This window comes from Zea mays, chromosome 4 (genome assembly GCF_902167145.1).
Source record: "Zea mays cultivar B73 chromosome 4, Zm-B73-REFERENCE-NAM-5.0, whole genome shotgun sequence".
In the NCBI taxonomy this organism is placed as follows: domain Eukaryota; kingdom Viridiplantae; phylum Streptophyta; class Magnoliopsida; order Poales; family Poaceae; genus Zea; species Zea mays.
The window spans coordinates 38,062,722-38,082,486 of NC_050099.1; the positions used below are offsets into that span (position 1 = coordinate 38,062,722).

At 54.1% G+C, this 19,765-nt stretch overlaps 2 protein-coding genes across 2 annotated transcripts; one reads left to right on the forward strand and one right to left on the reverse strand.

Moving 5' to 3' along the window:
- Positions 1-880: 880 nt before the first annotated feature.
- On the forward strand, positions 881-2,868 carry LOC103655222 (glycerol-3-phosphate 2-O-acyltransferase 6). The gene has a single exon (XM_008682007.2). It carries the CDS (start codon positions 1,044-1,046, stop codon positions 2,532-2,534), a length of 1,491 nt encoding a protein of 496 aa, XP_008680229.1. The 5' UTR covers positions 881-1,043; the 3' UTR covers positions 2,535-2,868.
- A 2,588-nt stretch (positions 2,869-5,456) lies between these two features.
- On the reverse strand, positions 5,457-9,856 carry LOC100281660 (uncharacterized). Its single transcript, NM_001370726.1, has 7 exons — positions 8,847-9,856; positions 8,205-8,437; positions 7,815-8,105; positions 6,954-7,082; positions 6,388-6,561; positions 6,119-6,226; positions 5,457-6,032 (listed from the first exon to the last, which is right to left on the reverse strand). Exons 1-7 carry the CDS (start codon positions 9,628-9,630, stop codon positions 5,826-5,828), a joined length of 1,926 nt encoding a protein of 641 aa, NP_001357655.1. The 5' UTR covers positions 9,631-9,856; the 3' UTR covers positions 5,457-5,825.
- Positions 9,857-19,765: the final 9,909 nt, after the last annotated feature.

Sequence of the window (19,765 nt, forward strand, 5' to 3'; positions counted from 1 at the left end):
AACGGGAAAGAGTAAAGAAAGAAGAACATCGTGGTATTCAAGTTGATCATTGGATCACTTGAGAGGAGTTGAGTGCAACTCTCGTCCATTGGGACGCCACAACGTGGAGTAGGCAAGTGTTATACTTAGCCGAACCACGGGATAAATCATCGTGTCTCTTGTGCTTGTTCTCTCTGTGTCTATTGTGTTTCACAAGAGCTTGGTTCTTAGCCACTTAATTTAAATTGTGCTAACACTTAATCAAGTTTGTGGCTTTAAGTTTTAAGTTTTTACAGGATCACCTATTCACCCCCTCTAGGTGCTCTCAGTTAGAGAGAAGAGTATAGCTAGTTTGTTACTTATTTATTCAAATGAGGTTGCTTAAGATGGTTAGATATTGTTCGTCCACTCTCTCCTTTTCATGTTTAGTTCTCATTTCAATTTATCCAATATATATTTAGTTGTTTAATAAATGATGCATCTGTTTATATTTATCTAACCGCCACTATTGAGCTTATGTGTACCAGTGGAAACTAACCTCATAAACTTGTTATGTGTTATACAAGTTTAGGCCCTTTTTGGAACCCCTAGAGCTAATAGTTGGCCAGCTCATAAATTATTAGCTGGGTTGACCCAACTAATAAACTAATTATTGGTATTAGCTGATGGTGTTTGGAACCCAACGAATAATTTTTAGTAGCTAAATATTAGTTTTAGAGGTTCTAAATAAGATCTTACTCTAATAGACAACTAATCGTCAAAATGACACCTAAAAAAACCATGAACGAAAAAGATATAAAAAGTATAGTTTCTCGAATATACTACCACCTATGTTGAAAACATTGGCAATGCGTTTCGTAATGTTGAATATTTCGTCACTTATAAATAAACTTCCAGTACCAGGTTCTAAGTACAGGCACCAAGAGCGCGTAAATAAGAAAAAAAAATAGAGAGAAGGCAATGCATGTTGTCGAAACAAACGCTGATTATTTAAGCTCTCTCCCTTGAGTAGTAGTAGCCAAGCCCAAGACCAAGTGAAACATCAACACTTCCACGTTCCACCCATGGCTAATTCTCATCACCGGTGCACCAGCGTCGCCTCCGAGCTGGAAGGCACGCTGCTCATCTCCGGCAGCCTCTTCCCATACTTCTTCCTCGTCGCCCTCGAGGCCGGCGGCCCGCTCAGGGCCCTGCTCTTGCTCGCCGTGTACCCTCTCGTCGCGCTGCTCGGCGCCGCCTTCTCGTGGGACGACCTACCCCTGCTCGCCATGACCTTCCTGTCCACCGCCGGCCTCGACGTCGGCGACGTGACCGCGGCGGCGCGGGCCACGCTGCCCAGGTTCTTCCTGGCCGACCTGCGGGGCAGCGCGTTCCGGGCCTTGTCGCGCCACGCCGGCGGCGGCGAGAGGTACGTCGTCACGCACCTGCCCAGGCTCGTCGCGGAGCCGTTCGTGAGGGAGTACCTCGGCGCCGACGTCCGCGTCGTCGGCACGGAGCTGCGGGTGGTCGCGGGTAAGAGGTTCTCAGGCACGGTGGTGGTGGCCTCTCCCGGCGTCGCGGCGGCAGCGGCTGGCGCCGACCGCAGCCTGGGTGCTCTGGTGGCCGTCCTTGGGAGCGACCGGGTCGTCGGCGTGGGGCTCTACTGCCCCGGCGCCGGCGGGGACCAGCAGCCGGCGTTTCTGCAGGCTTGCCAGGAGCGCCGCATGGTGTCCGCGCCGGAGAAGGCGGCGGCGGTGCCCCTGCCGAGGAGCGAGTACCCGCGGCCGCTGGTGTTCCACGACGGCCGCCTCGTGCGCCGGCCCGACCCGCTCGCGTGCCTGGCCATCTTGCTGTGGCTCCCGCTCGGCGTGCTCCTGTCCGTGACGCGCCTCCTCTTCGGCTTCCTCCCGCACGGCGCCGGGCTCCTGCTGTCCGCGGCCACGGGCTTCCGGATGCGCGGCAGCCTCGGGGGAGCGGCAGCGGCGGGCCCGCGGCGAGGCACATTGTTCGCGTGCAACCACCAGACGCTGATGGACCCGGTGATCCTCGCGACGGTGCTGCGCCGGAAGGTGACCGCCGTGACGTACAGCCTATCCAGCTTCTCGGAGCTGATCGCGCCGATCCCGACCGTCCGGCTGACGCGCGACCGCGGCAGGGACAGCCGGATCATGCAGCGCGAGCTCGCGCGCGGCGACCTGGTGGTCTGCCCGGAGGGCACCACCTGCCGCGAGCCCTACCTGCTGCGCTTCAGCCCGCTGTTCGCGGAGATCGCCGACGAGGTCACGCCGACGGCCGTGCGGGCCGGCGGCGCCATGTTCCACGGCTCCACCGTGCGGGGCCACAAGTGGCTCGACTCCGTCTTCTTCCTCATGAACCCGGCGCCGTGGTACGAGATCCGGATCCTGGCCACCTGCAGTGGCAGTGGCGGCGCGTCCAGCCTCGACGTGGCCAACGGCGTCCAGCGCATGATCGGCGATGAGCTTGGGTTCGAGTGCACCGGGCTCACGCGCAGGGACAAGTACCGGATGATCGCCGGCCACGACGGCGTCGACGCGAGGTCGTCGCCGTCGTCATAGCTGGAGAGGTTGCATGTGCCAGCGTACGCTTGTGGGGACTCATGCACAGAAATGCAAAACGTTCAACTGGTTCTCCTTCTCCATGACCGCCCTGCTCTTAAACACAGACATTCAGTGTTGCAGCGACTAGGCTCCATTCTTCCCTTGACTTTAATTTAAAGCCCGAACAAAAAAAACACATTTTCAGGAAATGACCGGTTTAGACGGTTTTGGTACAAGCCCAACCAAAATTTAGTGATTTTTTATGTTCCTTAAAAGGAAGAATGGAATACATCATTGTGTATTTGTGTTTCTCTCGACAAAGATATATAGATCGTCTTGTTTAGAGTCTGGATGGATTAATTTTAGTTTTCGGAAGATTATCTGCGCTGGACCCACATAAACCGGCTAAGCTAGTTTTGGCAGGCCTAAATTGGATCTAAAACGTGTTGTAATGTGTTTTGCAAGGGTTTTCGATCTCTTGTGTGATAAGGCCATTCAGTGTTGCTTGTTGCTTGATCCGATGACCAAGGATGGCGTTCTGACTTGCTGGCGGACCTAGGGCCTAGGCAAACCGAAAACGTTTGATGATTCATTTGCTAGATTGCTCATAAATTAGTTGTTTGTTTGGTGGTTTGCTCGGAAACCTTTCCGTTCTTCAGAACGTAAGGCTATCTACAACGGCTTACTTATCATATCTTCTATTTTATTTTTATTTTAAATTTTACTCTCTAAATAATATATACAAACAATGTTTTATATGACTATATACACTTCTCTCCACTAATCATGCCCAGACAAAAAAAGGAGAAAGAAACTTTTTATCCACTACCGGAATTTGGGATTTTGCAGAGTGCCTTTTGTCGGGCACTCGGCAAAGGAGGTTTTGCCGAAAGCCGCACTCGGCGAACTACTGCTCTCGGTAATGAGCTGGTTTGCCGAGTGCAGGACACTCGGCACAGGAGAACTCTCGGCAAAGCCATGTTTGCCGAGTGTCAAACACTCGGCAAAGGTGGCGCTCGGCAAAGGGCCGTCAACGACCGTCCCAAAGCTGACGGCCATCAGCCTTTGCCGAGGGCCTAGGGTCGGCACTCGACAAAGAGGCTTCTTTGCCGAGTGTCAAATACTGGGCACTCGGCAAAGAACGCTTTACCGAGTGTCTTCTCTGGACACTCGGCAAAGCATATTTTTATTTTTTAGATTTTGTCCATCAAACTTTTTGTAGTATATTCCTACACTATGTAGACCTACATGTATCATTTGTGGATAATTATAACAGAGTTTTCAATCGTTAGTAGATTTAGTTCGTTTATTTGAATTTCTTCGGAAAATTCAGATTTGAACTACAGGTCACTCGAAACTTGAAAAACCGTGCATGCAAAAATGATATTCATGTTACTTAGCATAAGTTACGACCAATTCCAGGAGCGGACCGAAAACTTCGAGCAATATGTTCACTAAACTGCAGGAGCTGTTTTTCTTTGCCGAGTGACTGAGAAAAAGTACTCGGCAAAGAAGGCTTTGTCGATGCACTGTGTGTCGAGCCCTATTTGCCGAGTGCGACACTCGGCAAAGGTTTTACCAGGCACTCGGCATAGGCGACGATTCTGGTAGTGATCACTCCTGCTCCACCTGCCACATCTATAACAAGCACAAATAATATCTATTTTTATTGAGAAAACCCATAGGACCATGTATTACATAGAAGCTTTTATTGCTAAAAGAAAATCCTAATGATCACCCAATTCACCTTGGTATGGTTGCCTAATCCAAATGAATGAACCAACATAAAGATTACCTAGAAGGTCAAATTATTCAAATCACTTTCATCACTGCTAGCCTTTAAAGAATTCAAAATCATCTTATATCGCGACGCAACGAATGAGTTATATCGTGTTTGGCATGACTCTGCTCCACTCAAGAGCAACTCTACTCTAAGGGCCTGTTTGGCATGGCTCCAGAGCAAAACTCCAAGGAGGAGCTGGCCAGAGCATGCCAAACACCCTAACTCCAGAGTTGTAAACTCTATGGAGTTTTTAGAGCTGCAGTACAATTTTTTGGAGTACCTCTTTTGCTGCTCTGAAAACTCCAAAAAAGCAACCTAGTCATGGAGTTTTGAGTTATTTACCCGCCATTGCCACTGGTTATGAGAAACAATCTAAACTCTGGAGCAGAGCTGCTCCACCCAGAGTTTTAGAGTAGAGCTGCTCTCGGGTGGAGCAGAGCCATGCCAAACACACCCTAAAACTCTAGTTGGGACCGTTCTGCTCTAGAGTTTAAATTGTTTTCTTATAATTATAACCAGTGGCAGGTAAATAACTTCAAACTCCATATCTCTAACTCCGATGTTTCGTGTTTCATCTATCTTCGTAAATATCGTTTCAATGTTTCAAGATGATAGTTTCACAACTACATAAGATTTTCTAAACACATTGCAACATAAAATAATAGTCAAAACTTTGGAATCGTTGCCATCGCAAAACTTCAAAGTACTCCGTCTAGTCTAATGCCAAGTCAATCTATACCAACTTTGACCAAATATTTTTTATAATACCAATAATTATAATTATTGGTTTTCTATGAAATATGGAAATATAGAAATTTAAAATTATAAATATTTTTTATATAATTCTAGTTAAACTATAGAAAAATAATTTAATCTAAATCTTTTTATTTGCGACGGTTTAATTTAAAAATAAACTAGCAGATGACAAATGTTAGAATGAGACAGTATTCTTTTAGGGATGGAGATTGAGGTATGCGTAGCATTATTTCCTTTCCCCAAGATCCTGTAAGAAACAAGCTTTTTCATGTGACATTACTGGAAACTTCAACGATAATCTGTATTTCAGTCCTGCCACAAGATTACTAAAACTAAAGTCAACACAAAGTGACTAAAACAAAGGAATGCTGAAGATCTTCAGCAGCAGGATCCTGCAAAGATCAGGGCAAATTGTGTCTAGTTATTACTATAAGAAAAGAACGGAGACGTACATCTGATCTGGAATATTCCCTCTAATCTGGCCTACTACATCAAAATTGGATCAATTACAAGAACAAGGACGCCAACGCCACAATTGGACCAATACAGATCGTGTAAAAAACAATAACCAACTGGTTGGGGCTTCCTAAATCTTCAATCTCCTACCGCACACCCATGCATTTAGCTCATATTTGAGCCAGCGACGGAGGAGCAACAACACCTACTACACTACGATTGTGTCGAAAAAGAAAATACCAGCCAACCGACCTAAACCTGGCTGGGGTATGATGAAGAGAGGACAGCGTCCAGCAATCCTTAGCTTCACTCTGCTATCTGTAGTTACAGCAGGATGCCTGACCACGAACCAACTTATCCCACAAGCACAGCATCTGCCTGGGTGACTGATAGTGGGCCGTGTAGTAGTTCTCCAGGCAACCGTACTGGCAGAACTTCCAGCTGTGGGAATATTGGACAGGATTTGTTGAATTGAACTTCTCGACCCATAGGCCCATGCTTACATCTTCCATCTTAAACAGCTGCAAGACAGGCCGATTTGCACATCAGTAATTCAAGTTCGTGTGAAAAAAAAAGTAATCTGGAGAAGGAATCGGCGCAAACTCACTCTTAAACTCTGATTGGCATGCTGTGACACGATGAATTTTGCTATGTCACCAGAAATCACATAGCCTGGTCCGTTTGCATATGGCGGGTAGATATCCTCAGGCCACTCCTGTCGTAATTCATTGAGAGGAGTCAGGACAGACGATGAAGAAAATGAGGTATGCGATGTTGACACGAGATGGGCTGCAATTTACACAGATGAACTTGGTAGGAACTGAGGGGCATGTGTTGCCAATGTTGGCAACTCTTGCACTCAAATGAGGAGATTACCTCGTCTGTAACTGCCCATTTTCCAGTCCTCAATGGTCTGTGCAGGAGGTTAAGGTTCCCCATATATAATGGTTTGTCACCATTGTTCAACTTGATGCGTCTCAGAACTACATCTACTCTCACAAATGTATCATCGTCACATTTCATGATGTTTGCAGCAGTCAAGTTCTGGACCTGTGAGGTCATAAAGAGCAACAGACATCATGTTCATGATTAGAGTCGATACAGGGCGCTTATAATTGACTCACAGGTTCCGGATGGCAACTAAATGTTCTAGTGACTTTCATGATTGGCATAATCCATTAACCTATGTTAGAGCCTTAGGTGGCTTAACTTCTCCTAGAAGTAACTTGTCAAAACAGAAACAATTATTGAGAATAGATAGAAACAGATTGTAAGCCATTGCAAGTTCACTTTTAGCTGACATTGACAAACAATACAAATGAAAGAAGTACCACATCAATTTGGCATGACTGTGGTACAAATATTTTATCCAACGTTGACAAACAATACAAAAGAAAGAAGTACAACAGCAAGTTGTCATGACAATGACACAAGTATCTTACCCCATACTCACAGATAGCAATTGTCTTAAGAACAACCAGCTCATAGCGGTCTATAAATGGCAAAATGACAATGTCTCCAAAGTATTCTGCTTCTTTCTTCAACATTACATTGACCTCTTTCCTTGAATTCTGCAAACACAATTTTATCACGTAGAAGCAAATACTCTCTGTTCTAAATTATAAGACATTTTGGTTCTTCTAGATACATTTGTTTTACTTTTTATCTAGACATAGCGTATATCCAAGTGATTAGTAAAAGCAATGTATCCGGTGAGGCAGTAAGGATGGTAACCGGTGAGTAGGCGAGTAGCTATAGTGCTATACCATAGAACTTAAGTTTTAAGATGATTGCATTTGAAATTTTGAAGCATGGTGATTAAACGTGGGTGACTGGGTGGATGGCACAGACAGTGCTGAGTCTTTAACATTTATGCAATTTCTTAATTCTCACACCAAGCAGGTGCAGTCGTACATTTGGTAACATGTACTTACGATGCTACATGCTACGTGCATTTTACTAGGTACATTTTATGCAATTTCTTAATTCTCACACCAAGCAGGTGCAGTCATACATTTGGTAACATGTACTTACGATGCTACATGCTATGTGCATTTTACTAGGTATAGAATTAAATACAGGTTGCAAGTTATACTGCATAGACCTGAAGATGCATTTTGGTCTAGCATAAATCAGGCCCACAAATAACAGGTTTAGCACACCTTCTTAAGGCATAACTAATCATTAACCGTGTTTTGGTGTATACTTCAGCATAAATATTAACAACTTGAATTTGTGTTAGCGTGCAAGGACTAAAATGTTTAGCTACAAATCTTATCTATTTGGATGGATAATTTGCTTACCAGTGCAACAAAGAATCGAGCCACGGCTTCAGAAGACTTTATTTCTGGAGCCTGCATCCATGTTTTCCTCACAGCCATGCGCTCAGCGAAATGATTTGATGCAGACAGTATTCCAATGAAAAGGGAAACGGGGCCTTTTGGTAGTGGCCGAGACCTCCACTTTTCTGACATCTCAAGGACTTGTTGAAGAGAAAAACTAGGATGCGACGAAGGAAGTGCAGTGGCATAAACTGAATGTATATCTACATCACCCTTGACAAATAACCCTGTTGCATCTTCAAGAGTGAACCCCTGAAAACGATCACCTGGTACCCCTAAGTGTCTGCTCTAGATATCATAACAAAAATAAATTTAAAAGAAACAGCAGATAAACATGTCTAAAGAACATACCGGCCGATAAGGAAAAGATGTCACATGTCGACCACCAACATAAATGTGGAAACCTTCAACTCCAGCTTGTATAGTCAGAACAAATAGCCTCTCCTCTACAAAGGGGAATGGCCATGTCATTGCAGGCTTCTTCGCACGCCCGATGAATCTCTTCAACCATGATGTCGTCTTGGACTCCTTGGTGTCAACAATGTCATTGCGTATCCACTTCTCACATTTGGGGAATCCATCGACTGTCGGAGGGGGGGGGGGGGGATGAAACTGTAGCTTTTAGCCAAATAAGCTAGTCTCTCATTAGACCACATAAACAGAGCAGTCCCGCAGACAGCTCTTTATCAATTATGTAACAGGAACACGAAGTAAAAAATGCAAGTGTGTGAACGTGCAGAGAATTGTTGGTGGTTTGCTATCTACTCCTATGCATTGAAACCAAACCATCCATAGTGGCCATAAATGTCAAATTCAGTAGAAGCTAATTGGGTGAAGGGGCAATCGCGACTCAAAAGTTACCGTAATTACTACCAGGTCTGTTAGTTAAGAATATGTTGCCATAGTCGAACGGAAGTCATTGCAAACCATCTCGTACTATTTTTAGTTAAAACAGAAACATGACATGCTAAGAAGCAACAAGAAGCAGAGGACCTTTGTCGTCATTGTCGTCGGGTGGTGTGCCGTCACAGCGCTGCGCGGCGCCCCACTGCATCCTGTAGCAGGTGTTGTGCTCGAGGATAGGGTGCTGGCTCCAATCCCCCCTGAGCCTGGGGTTGAGGTGGAGTATCCTGGGCGGGTCCTCGCCGTCGACGGCGCGCAGGCCCTGGAGCTCGACCATGAACTGGGACACCATGACGGTGCCGTCCCCCTGGCGCATCCGCGCGAGCTGCGGCACGTACTCCCTGTGCGAGGCGCGCGGCGTGCCGACGACGGTGATGGACGAGCCCGCGGCGAGGCCGCAGGGGAGGAAGACGACCCGGCCCCGCGCGCGCTGGGAGACCGCGGAGGGGCACTTGGCGGCGTCGGAGGCGCGGGAGGTGGCGGCGGCGAGCAGCGCCCAGGGGTCCCCTGCGAAGGCGGCGGCGTCCTCCCAGGCGGTGAGGCCGAGCGCCCAGGCGTCGTCGGCCATGCGGTCGAGCGCGGAGCGGTTGCGGGACGCGAGGTCGGGGAGGGACACACGGTCGTAGCGGTGCCAGAAGGGGCGGACCGGGAACGGGGGCGAGGAGGAGGAGGAGGTGGCGGAAGCGGACCCGGGCGGGGGCAGGTGGTCGGCGGAGGACGGAGAAGAGAAGGCGGCGGCGGCGGCGGCGGCAGGGTCGTCCGCGAGGTCGGTGGCGGCCAGGTCCAGCACGCGGCGGAACTTGAGGGAGATGAGGAGGAGGTAGGCTGCCGCCAGCGCCAGCACCAGGTGCGACGGCCGCACCCGCCGCGCCATTGCCTGCCGCCTCCCCCCTCGGGAGCGGGAGCGGAAGCAGCCGCTGTGCCTGCACCCCCGGCGACGGCGATTAGGGAGAAGGGGAGCCGGAGGGGGCGAGTAGACGCGTGGGCCGGATCTAGCCCGGGCGCCTGGGGCTGGGTGGGGGGTCGCGGGGATCGGAGATGGAAATGGTGGTGGCCGTACAGGTACAGACGCGGCCACGCGGGCACAGGCAGAAGGAGAGAGAGGGGAATGGAGGGAGAGTGGGAGACGGACAGGCGTCGTGCTGGCTGCTCCCGCTCGTCTCTCTCGTCCCGGCCTCCCGGGTCCGCGGCAATCGGTCAGCTGTTTGGGCTGCAGCTGCGTGATACAGCCCATCGGCTGCAGCCCAGGCTTGCTCGCTTCACGTTATCAGGGCATGTACGTAAATGTCTTGTATCTTAAAAGGACTATTATAAGAGAATAATAAAAAAATATAAGAGACAGCATTTTATTAAAAGAACGTCTCTAACACAGTTTTCTAAGTTTATATATGATTTTACTCATATAACTTACATAAATAAATTATATTTTAATAGATTCTAGTGAATAAGATATAATATTTAAATTTATTAAATTGTATGAAGAGGCTTCATAGATACATCTAGTGTTTGGAGAACAATAATATAGTATTTAGGTTTTATGTGCCCTCATGGCTACAACATCGTCATGCTCTCCAACGGAAGCTCGTGACTGCAATCTGGAAAAGGAGGTGCTGCAACTTGTAGAAAAAGGACTATCTGAATTGTTTTAGGCCATCTTCAACCATTATTCTAGTAATTTAGGCATATATCAATTAATCTAATTTCGTTTTATGTAAAATATACTTGTATACTATTATTAGCACGATATCAGAGATATTTATGTGCTACATTTTTATTATAGATAAGTGAGACGAATAGTGCCATGTAAGTTACAGAGTAGAAACAAATTCTACTAATTCATAAAATCATTTCCCACCCCCGCCCCATAAATTTGAGATAGGCTTATATTTAAACTTAGGAAAGTGGTGGAATGTCAAATTTCAAACTAAATAAGTTACTTTATTGAGTGAATTCTAATTCCTCTAAAATAAATAAACGCCTCGTCATATTTTTATCCAATATATACTTCCTATAATAGTTTAGTATATCTTTCTAAAATATATCCCTCCACATACAGTACTGTCGGGGACCATAATTAGGGGTACCCTCAAGACGCCTAATTCTCAGCTGGTAACCCCCATCAGCATAAAGCTGCAAAGGCCTGATGGGTACGATTAAGTCAGGGATCAAGTCCACACGAGTGACTCGATCACGCTTCGTCCGAGCCTAGCCTCGGCCAAGGGCAGCCGACCTCGAGAGACTTCCGTCTCGCCCGAGGCCCCCCTTTTAACGGCGGACACACCTCCGGCTCGCCCGAGGCCTTGGCTTCGCTTAGAAGCAACCCTGACTAAATCGCCGCACCGACTGACCAAGTTGCAGGAGCATTTAACGCAAAGGTAGCCTGACACCTCTATCCTGACGCGCGCCCCGGCAGAGCCGAAGTGACCGCAGTCACTCCGCCGCTCCACTGACCGGTCTGACAGAAGGACAGCGCCGCCTGCGCCACTCCGACTGCAGTGCCACTCGACAGAGTGAGTCTGACAGGCAGTCAGACCTCGCCAGAGGCGCCATAGGAAACTCCGCTCCGCCCGACCACAGGGCTCGGACTCGGGCTAAGACCCGGAAGACGGCGAACTCCGCTCCGCCCGACCCCAGGGCTCGGACTCGGGCTAAGACCCGGAAGACGGCGAACTCCGCTCCGCCCGACCCCAGGGCTCGGACTCGGGCTAAGACCCGGAAGACGGCGAACTCCGCTCCGCCCGACCCCAGGGCTCGGACTCGGGCTAAGACCCGGAAGACGGCGAACTCCGCTCCGCCCGACCCCAGGGCTCGGACTCGGGCTCGGCCCCGGAAGACGACGAACTCCGCCTCGCCCGACCCCAGGGCTCGGACTCCGCCCTGGCCTCTGCCGAACGACTTCCGCCTCGCCCGACCCAGGGGCTCGGGCTCGGCCTCGGCAACGGAAGACAGATTCGACCCCAGCTTCGGAGGAGCCCCCACGTCGCCCGACCTAGGGCACAGGCCCGCCACGTCAACAGGAAGCGCCATCATCATCCTACCCCGAGCCGACTCGGGTCACGGAGAACAAGACCGGCGTCCCATCTGGCTAGCTCCGCCAGATGGACAATGATGGCGCTCCACAAGCTCTGTGACGACGGCGGCTCTCAGCTCTCTTACGGAAGCAAGGCGACGTCAGCAAGGACTCGACCGCTCCTACAGCTGTCCCTCCGCCAGGCTCCGTTGCTCCTCCGACAGCCACGACATCACGCCAGCAAGGTGCCAAGACCTCTCCGGCTGCCACATTGGCATGTACCTAGGGCGCTAGCTCTCTCTCCGCTAGACACGTAGCACTCTGCTACACCCCCCATTATACACCTGGATCCTCTCCTTATGACTATAAAAGGAAGGACCAGGGCCTTCTTAGAGAAGGTTGGCCGCGCGGGACCGAGGACGAGACAGGCGCTCTCTTGGGGCCGCCCGCTTCCCTCACCCGCGTGGACGCTTGTAACCCCCCTACTGCAAGCGCACCCGACCTGGGCGCGGGACGAACACGAAGGCCGCGGGACTTCCACCTCTCTCACGCCCGTCTCCGGCCACCTTGCCTCTCCCCCCTTCGCGCTCGCCCACGCGCTCGACCCATCTGGGCTGGGGCACGCAGCACACTCACTCGTCGGCTTAGGGACCCCCCTGTCTCGAAACGCCGACAGTTGGCGCGCCAGGTAGGGGCACGCTGCGTGCTGACGAACAGCTTCCCGTCAAGCTCCAGATGGGCAGTCTCCAGCAACCTCTCCGGCCCGGGACGGTGCTCCGTTTCGGGAGTCTTGAGTTCATGTCCTTCGACGGCAGCTACGACATGATACTCCTTCCACCGCCGCGCGACAACGACAATGGCGGCCGACAACCCGCCCGCCGGCGGCGGAATCGACGACATCTTCCCCGCGTGGTGGAAGAACAACATTCGAGCTCGCTCCGTCCTCTCCCCCGCCAACGGAGGAGGGGGCGGGGCAACCAAGGCCAAGCGGGAGGCCGCGCTTCGTCGGCCGTCGAGCGAATCGACGCCCCCGACGCCCCGACGGAAGGCACGCCGGGCGTCGACCTCGCGTTCGAGACGAAGGCAAGCGCCGTCCCCCGCGACACGCTGATCCCGAGCAAGAAGACGATGCCGGCGCGCTCGCGGAAAGCCTGCAGGACGTCGCCCTCGTACCTGGGACGACGGTGCAACCAGTCCCCGATGTGACTACGTCGCTCCTCGTCGACCAAAAGGTACCGACTAACTCCCATCTTACGTCATTTCGACTCGGCCTCAACCCGCCAAGCGACCTCGCTTTGGCGGGCGCTTTCATCGAGGCGAGTGCAACCCCACTGGGGTTTCGTATGCGGTCGCCTTGGGACCGGTTGACGGACGTCTCAACCTACGGGCCCTCTGGGTCCGAGGAAGATGACGATCCCAGCATCTGTTGGGATTTCTCCGGACTTGGCAACCCCAGTGCCATGCGGGACTTCATGACCGCATGTGACTACTGCCTCTCTGACTGTTCCGACGGAAGCCGCAGCCTTGACGACGAGGGCTGCGGCCCAAGCCGTGAATGTTTCCACATCGAACTAGGGGATCCCTCCGAAGGCAACCATCTCGGCATGCCGGAGGACGGTGATCTTCCTAGGCCGGTGCCTCGCGCCGACATCCCGCGGGAGCTAGCTGTGGTCCCTGCTCCGGCGGGGGGTTACGACCCACAACTCGAGCAAGTCCGCGAGGCGCAGGCCAGGCTCAACGAGGGAACAGGAGCGCTCGAGCCGATCTGTCGGGACGTCGGGCAGGTATGGGCGGGCCAACTCCCGGCCGGAGAAATACGTCACCTACCCCAAGGTCTCCAGCACCGCGTCGCCAACGATGTCAGGGTCAGGCCGCCGCCCGCATCCAGCGGGGTTGGCCAGAACCTGGCAGCCGCAGCGATGCTCCTCCGCACGATGCCGGAGCCATCGACCACCGAGGGTCGGCGAATCCAGGGAGAGCTCAAGAATCCCCTAGAAGGCGCTGCGGCCCGACGGGCCGAGAGCACTGCCTCCCGAAGGCAGGGATACCCCTCGGAACCTCATGCCGCGACTTCCCGATTCATGCGGGAAGCCTCGGTCTACACCGGGCGCACGCGCAACACCGCGCCTGCGGCCCCGGGCCACCTCGGCAACGAGCACCATCGACGCGACCGTCGGGCCCACCTCGACGAAAGGGTGCGCCGAGGCTACCACCACAGGCGTGGGGGGCGCTACGACAGCGGGGAGGATCGGAGTCCCTCGCCCGAACCACCCGGTCCGCAGGCCTTCAGTCGGGCCATCCGACGGGCGCCGTTCCCGACCCGGTTCCGACCCCCGACTACTATCACGAAGTACTCGGGGGAAACGAGACCGGAACTGTGGCTCGCGGACTACCGCCTGGCCTGCCAACTGGGTGGAACGGACGACGACAACCTTATCATCCGAAACCTCCCCCTGTTCCTCTCCGACACTGCCCGTGCCTGGTTGGAACACCTGCCTCCGGGGCAGATCTCCAACTGGGACGACTTGGTCCAAGCCTTCGCCGGCAATTTCCAGGGCACATACGTGCGCCCCGGGAATTCCTGGGACCTTCGAAGCTGCCGGCAACAGCCGGGGGAGTCGCTCCGGGACTACATCCGGCGATTCTCGAAGCAGCGCACCGAGCTGCCCAACATCACCGACTCGGATGTCATCGGCGCGTTCCTCGCCGGCACTACCTGCCGTGACCTGGTGAGCAAGTTGGGTCGCAAAACCCCCACCAGGGCGAGCGAGCTGATGGACATCGCCACCAAGTTCGCCTCTGGCCAGGAGGCGGTCGAGGCTATCTTCCGAAAGGACAAGCAGCCCCAGGGCCGCCCATCGGAAGAGGCTCCCGAGGCGTCTACTCCGCGCGGCGCCAAGAAGAAGGGCAAGAAGAAGTCGCAATCGAAACGCGACGTCGCTGACGCGGACCTTGTCGCCGCCGCCGAGTACAAGAACCCTCGGAAGCCCCCCGGAGGTGCAAACCTCTTCGACAAGATGCTCAAGGAGCCGTGCCCCTACCATCAGGGGCCCGTCAAGCACACTCTCGAGGAGTGCGTCATGCTTCGGCGCCACTTCCACAGGGTCGGGCCACCCGCGGAGGGTGGCAGGGCCCACGACGACGACAAGAAAGAAGATCACCAAGCAGGAGAGTACCCCGAGGTCCGCGACTGCTTCATGATCTACGGTGGGCATGTTGGCGAATGCCTCGGCTCGGCACCGCAAGCAAGAGCGCCGGGAGGTCTGCTCGGTGAAGGTGACGGCGCCAGTCTACCTAGACTGGTCCGACAAGCCCATCACCTTCGACCAGGCCGACCACCCCGACCACGTGCCGAGCCCGGGGAAATACCCGCTCGTCGTCGACCCCGTCGTCGGCAACGTCAGGCTCACCAAGGTCCTGATGGATGGGGGCAGCTGCCTCAACATCATCTATGCCGAGACCCTCAAGCTCCTGCGCGTCGATCTGTCTTCCGTCCGAGCAGGCGCTGCGCCCTTCCACGGGATCATCCCTGGGAAGCACGCCCAGTCCCTCGGACGACTCGACCTCCCCGTCTGCTTCGGAACGCCCTCCAACTTCCGAAGGGAGACCTTGACGTTCGAGGTGGTCGGGTTCCGAGGAACCTACCATGCGGTACTGGGAAGACCATGCTACGCGAAGTTCATGGCCGTCCCCAACTACACCTACCTGAAGCTCAAGATGCCGGGCCCCAACGGGGTCATCACCGTCGGCCCCACGTACAAACACGCGTTCGAATGCGACGTGGAGTGCGTGGAGTACGCCGAGGCCCTCGCCGAGTCCGAGGCCCTCATCGCCGACCTGGAGAACCTTTCCAAAGAGGTGCCAGATGTGAAGCGCCATGCCGGCAACTTCGAGCCAGCGGAGACGGTTAAGGCCGTCCCACTCGACCCCAGTGGCGACACCTCCAAGCAGATCCGGATCGGTTCCGGGCTCGACCCCAAATAGGAAGTAGTGCTCGTCGACTTTCTCCGCGCAAACGCCGACGTCTTTGCGTGGAGTCCCTCGGACATGCCCGGCATACCGAGGGATGTCGCCGAGCACTCGCTGGATATTCGGGCCGGAGCCCGACCCGTCAGGCAGCCTCTGCGCCGATTCGACGAGGAGAAGCGTAGAGTGATTGGCGAAGAGATCCACAAGCTAATGGCAGCAGGGTTCATCAAAGAGGTATTCCATCCCGAATGGCTTGCCAACCCTGTGCTTGTGAGGAAGAAAGGGGGGAAATGGCGGATGTGCGTAGACTACACTGGTCTCAACAAAGCATGTCCGAAGGTTCCCTACCCTCTGCCTCGCATCGATCAAATCGTGGATTCCACTGCTGGGTGCGAAACCCTGTCCTTCCTCGATGCCTACTCAGGGTATCACCAAATCTGGATGAAAGAGTCCGACCAGCTCGCGACTTCTTTCATCACGCCGTTCGGCATGTACTGCTACGTCACCATGCCGTTCGGTTTGAGGAATGCGGGCGCGACGTACCAGCGGTGCATGAACCATGTGTTCGGCGAACACATCGGACACACAGTCGAGGCCTACGTCGATGACATCGTAGTCAAGACAAGGAAGGCTTCCGACCTCCTCTCTGACCTTGAAGTGACATTCCGATGTCTCAAGGCGAAAGGAGTCAAGCTCAATCCTGAGAAGTGTGTCTTCGGGGTGCCCCGGGGCATGCTCCTGGGGTTCATCGTCTCCGAGCGAGGCATCGAAGCCAACCCGGAGAAGATCGCAGCCATCACCAGCATGGGACCCATCAAGGACTTAAAAGGCGTACAGAGGGTCATGGGATGCCTCGCGGCCCTGAGCCGCTTCATCTCACGCCTCGGCGAAAGAGGTCTGCCTCTGTACCGCCTCTTAAGGAAGGCCGAGTGTTTCGCTTGGACCCCTGAGGCCGAGGAAGCCCTCGGGAACCTGAAGGCGCTCCTTACAAAGGCGCCTGTCTTGGTGCCCCCAGCTGATGGAGAAGCCCTCTTGGTCTACGTCGCCGCGACCACTCAGGTGGTTAGCGCCGCGATTGTGGTCGAGAGGCAAGAGGAAGGGCATGCATTGCCCGTTCAGAGGCCAGTCTACTTCGTCAGCGAGGTACTGTCCGAGACCAAGATCCGCTACCCACAAGTTCAGAAGCTGCTGTATGCTGTGATCCTGACGAGGCCGAAGTTACGACACTACTTCGAGTCTCATCCGGTAACTGTGGTGTCATCCTTCCCCCTGGGGGAGATCATCCAGTGCCGAGAGGCCTCCGGCAGGATCGCAAAGTGGGCGGTGGAAATCATGGGTGAAACAATCTCGTTCGCCCCTCGGAAGGCCATCAAGTCCCAGGTGTTGGCGGACTTCGTGGCCGAATCGATCGACACCCAGCTGCCGACGGCTCCGATCCAACCGGAGCTCTGGACCATGTTTTTCGATGGGTCGGTGATGAAGACGGGAGCCGGCGCGGGCCTGCTCTTCATCTCGCCCCTCGGGAAGCACCTACGCTACGTGCTACGCCTCCATTTTCCGGCGTCCAACAATGTGGCTGAGTACGAGGCTCTGGTCAACGGGTTGCGGATCGCCATCGAGCTGGGGTTCAGACGCCTCGACGCTCGCGGTGACTCGCAGCTCGTCATCGACCAAGTCATGAAGAACTCCCACTGCCGCGACCCGAAGATGGAGGCCTACTGCGATGAGGTTCGATGCCTGGAAGACAAGTTCTACGGGCTCGAGCTCAACCACATTGCTCGGCGCTACAACGAGACTGCGGACGAGCTGGCTAAAATAGCCTCGGGGCGAACAACGGTTCCCCCGGACGTCTTCTCCCGGGATCTGCATCAACCCTCCGTCAAGATCGACGACGCTCCCGTGCCCGAGGCACCCTCGGCACAGCCCGAGGCGCCCTCGGCACAGCCCGAGGCACCCTCGGCACAGCCCGAGGCACCCTCGGCTCAGCTCGAGGTACCCTCGGCCCCCGAGGGCGAGGCACTGGACGTCGAGGAGGAGCAGAGCGGGGCCACACCTGATCGAGATTGGCAGGCCCCGTACCTGCAATATCTCCGCCGAAGAGAGCTACCCCCCGACCAAGCCGAGGCTCGGCGGGTAGCGCGACGCGCCAAGTCGTTCGTCTTGCTGGGCGATGAAGAGGAGCTCTACCATCGCAGCCCCTCGGGCATCCTCCAGCGATGCATCTCCATCGCCGAAGGTCAGGAACTCCTGCAAGAAATACACTTGGGGGCTTGCGGCCATCACGCGGCACCCCGAGCCCTTGTCGGGAATGCTTTCCGGCAAGGCTTCTACTGGCCAACGGCGGTGGCTGACGCCACTAGAATTGTCCGCACCTGCGAAGGGTGCCAATTCTATGCGAAGCAGACCCACCTGCCCGCTCAGGCTCTGCAGACCATTCCCATCACCTGGCCCTTTGCTGTATGGGGTCTGGACCTCGTCGGTCCCTTGCAGAAGGCGCCCGGGGGCTACACGCACCTGCTGGTCGCCATCGACAAATTCTCCAAGTGGATCGAGGTCCGACCCCTGAACAGCATCAAGTCTGAGCAGGCGGTGGCGTTCTTCACCAACATCATCCATCGCTTCGGGGTCCCAAACTCCATCATCACCGACAACGGTACCCAGTTCACCGGCAAAAAATTCTTGGATTTTTGCGAGGATCGCCACATCCGGGTGGACTGGGCCGCCGTGGCTCATCCCATGTCGAATGGGCAAGTAGAGCGTGCCAACGACATGATTCTACAAGGGCTCAAGCCTCGGATCTACAACGGCCTCAACAAGTTCGACAAGCGATGGATGAAGGAACTCCCCTCGGTGGTCTGGAGCCTAAGGACGACGCCGAGTCGTGCCACGGGTTTCACGCCGTTCTTCCTGGTCTACGGGGCCGAGGCCATCTTGCCCACCGACCTGGAATACGGCTCCCCGAGGACGAGGGCCTACAACGATCAAAGCAACCAAGCTAGCCGAGAAGAATCGCTGGACCAGCTGGAAGAGGCTCGGGACAGGGCCCTACTACACTCGGCGCGGTACCAGCAGTCCCTGCGACGCTACCACGCCCGAGGGGTCCGGTCCCGAGACCTCTAGGTGGGCGATCTGGTGCTTCGGCTGCGGCAAGACGCCCGAGGGAGGCACAAGCTCACGCCCCCCTGGGAGGGGCCATTCGTCATCGCCAAAGTTCTGAAGCCAGGAACATACAAGCTGGCCAACAATCAAGGCGAGATCTACGGCAACGCTTGGAACATCAAACAGCTACGTCGCTTCTACCCTTAAGATGTTTTCAAGTTATTCACATACCTCGCACCAACGCAAAGTTTAGTCATCAAGGAAGGGTCGGCCTCGCCTCGGCAAAGCCCGACCCTCCCTCGGGGGCTAAAAGGGGGGAGACCCCCTCTGCGTCGAATTTTTTCCTCGAAAAAAGGATCTCTTTTTAGCAGAATTTCTTTCGTGCTTCTTGACTACTTCGGAAAGCGGATCCTGGAAACGACAGAGTACACGTAAGCAGCCAAGGCTGACCGAGACGAGGGACTCCTACGCCTCCGGGATACGAATACCTCACTCATCACCTTCTGCGATAAGTAACTCGCGTTCGGATAAAGCGACTCCGTGGACCGAACAAGTCTTCACGTTCGGAAGCTCTTCTGCCAAAGCGGTCCTTCAAGCTTTCTCGACTAAGTCGGGGACAGGGCCTCACGGACGGGTGAAAGTACGCGTAAGCGGCAAGGCCGACCGAGCCGAGGGACTCCTACGCCTCCGGGATACGGATACCTCACTCATCACCTTCCGCGAGAAGCAACTCTCGCTCACGCAGACATCCCTGTTACCGACGGAAAGTCCAGATGCTCGAAATAAGAGGAAAGAAGACGCGGCTTTACAGCACGGCGAGGGTGTGTTTTCTGGCCTCGGCGGCCACAGAAGGCACACGCTACAAGACAATCTGATCCTGCAGGCTCGGGTCTTCACGCTGAAGGGGGCCGTAGCACCCTCGGCATCGACG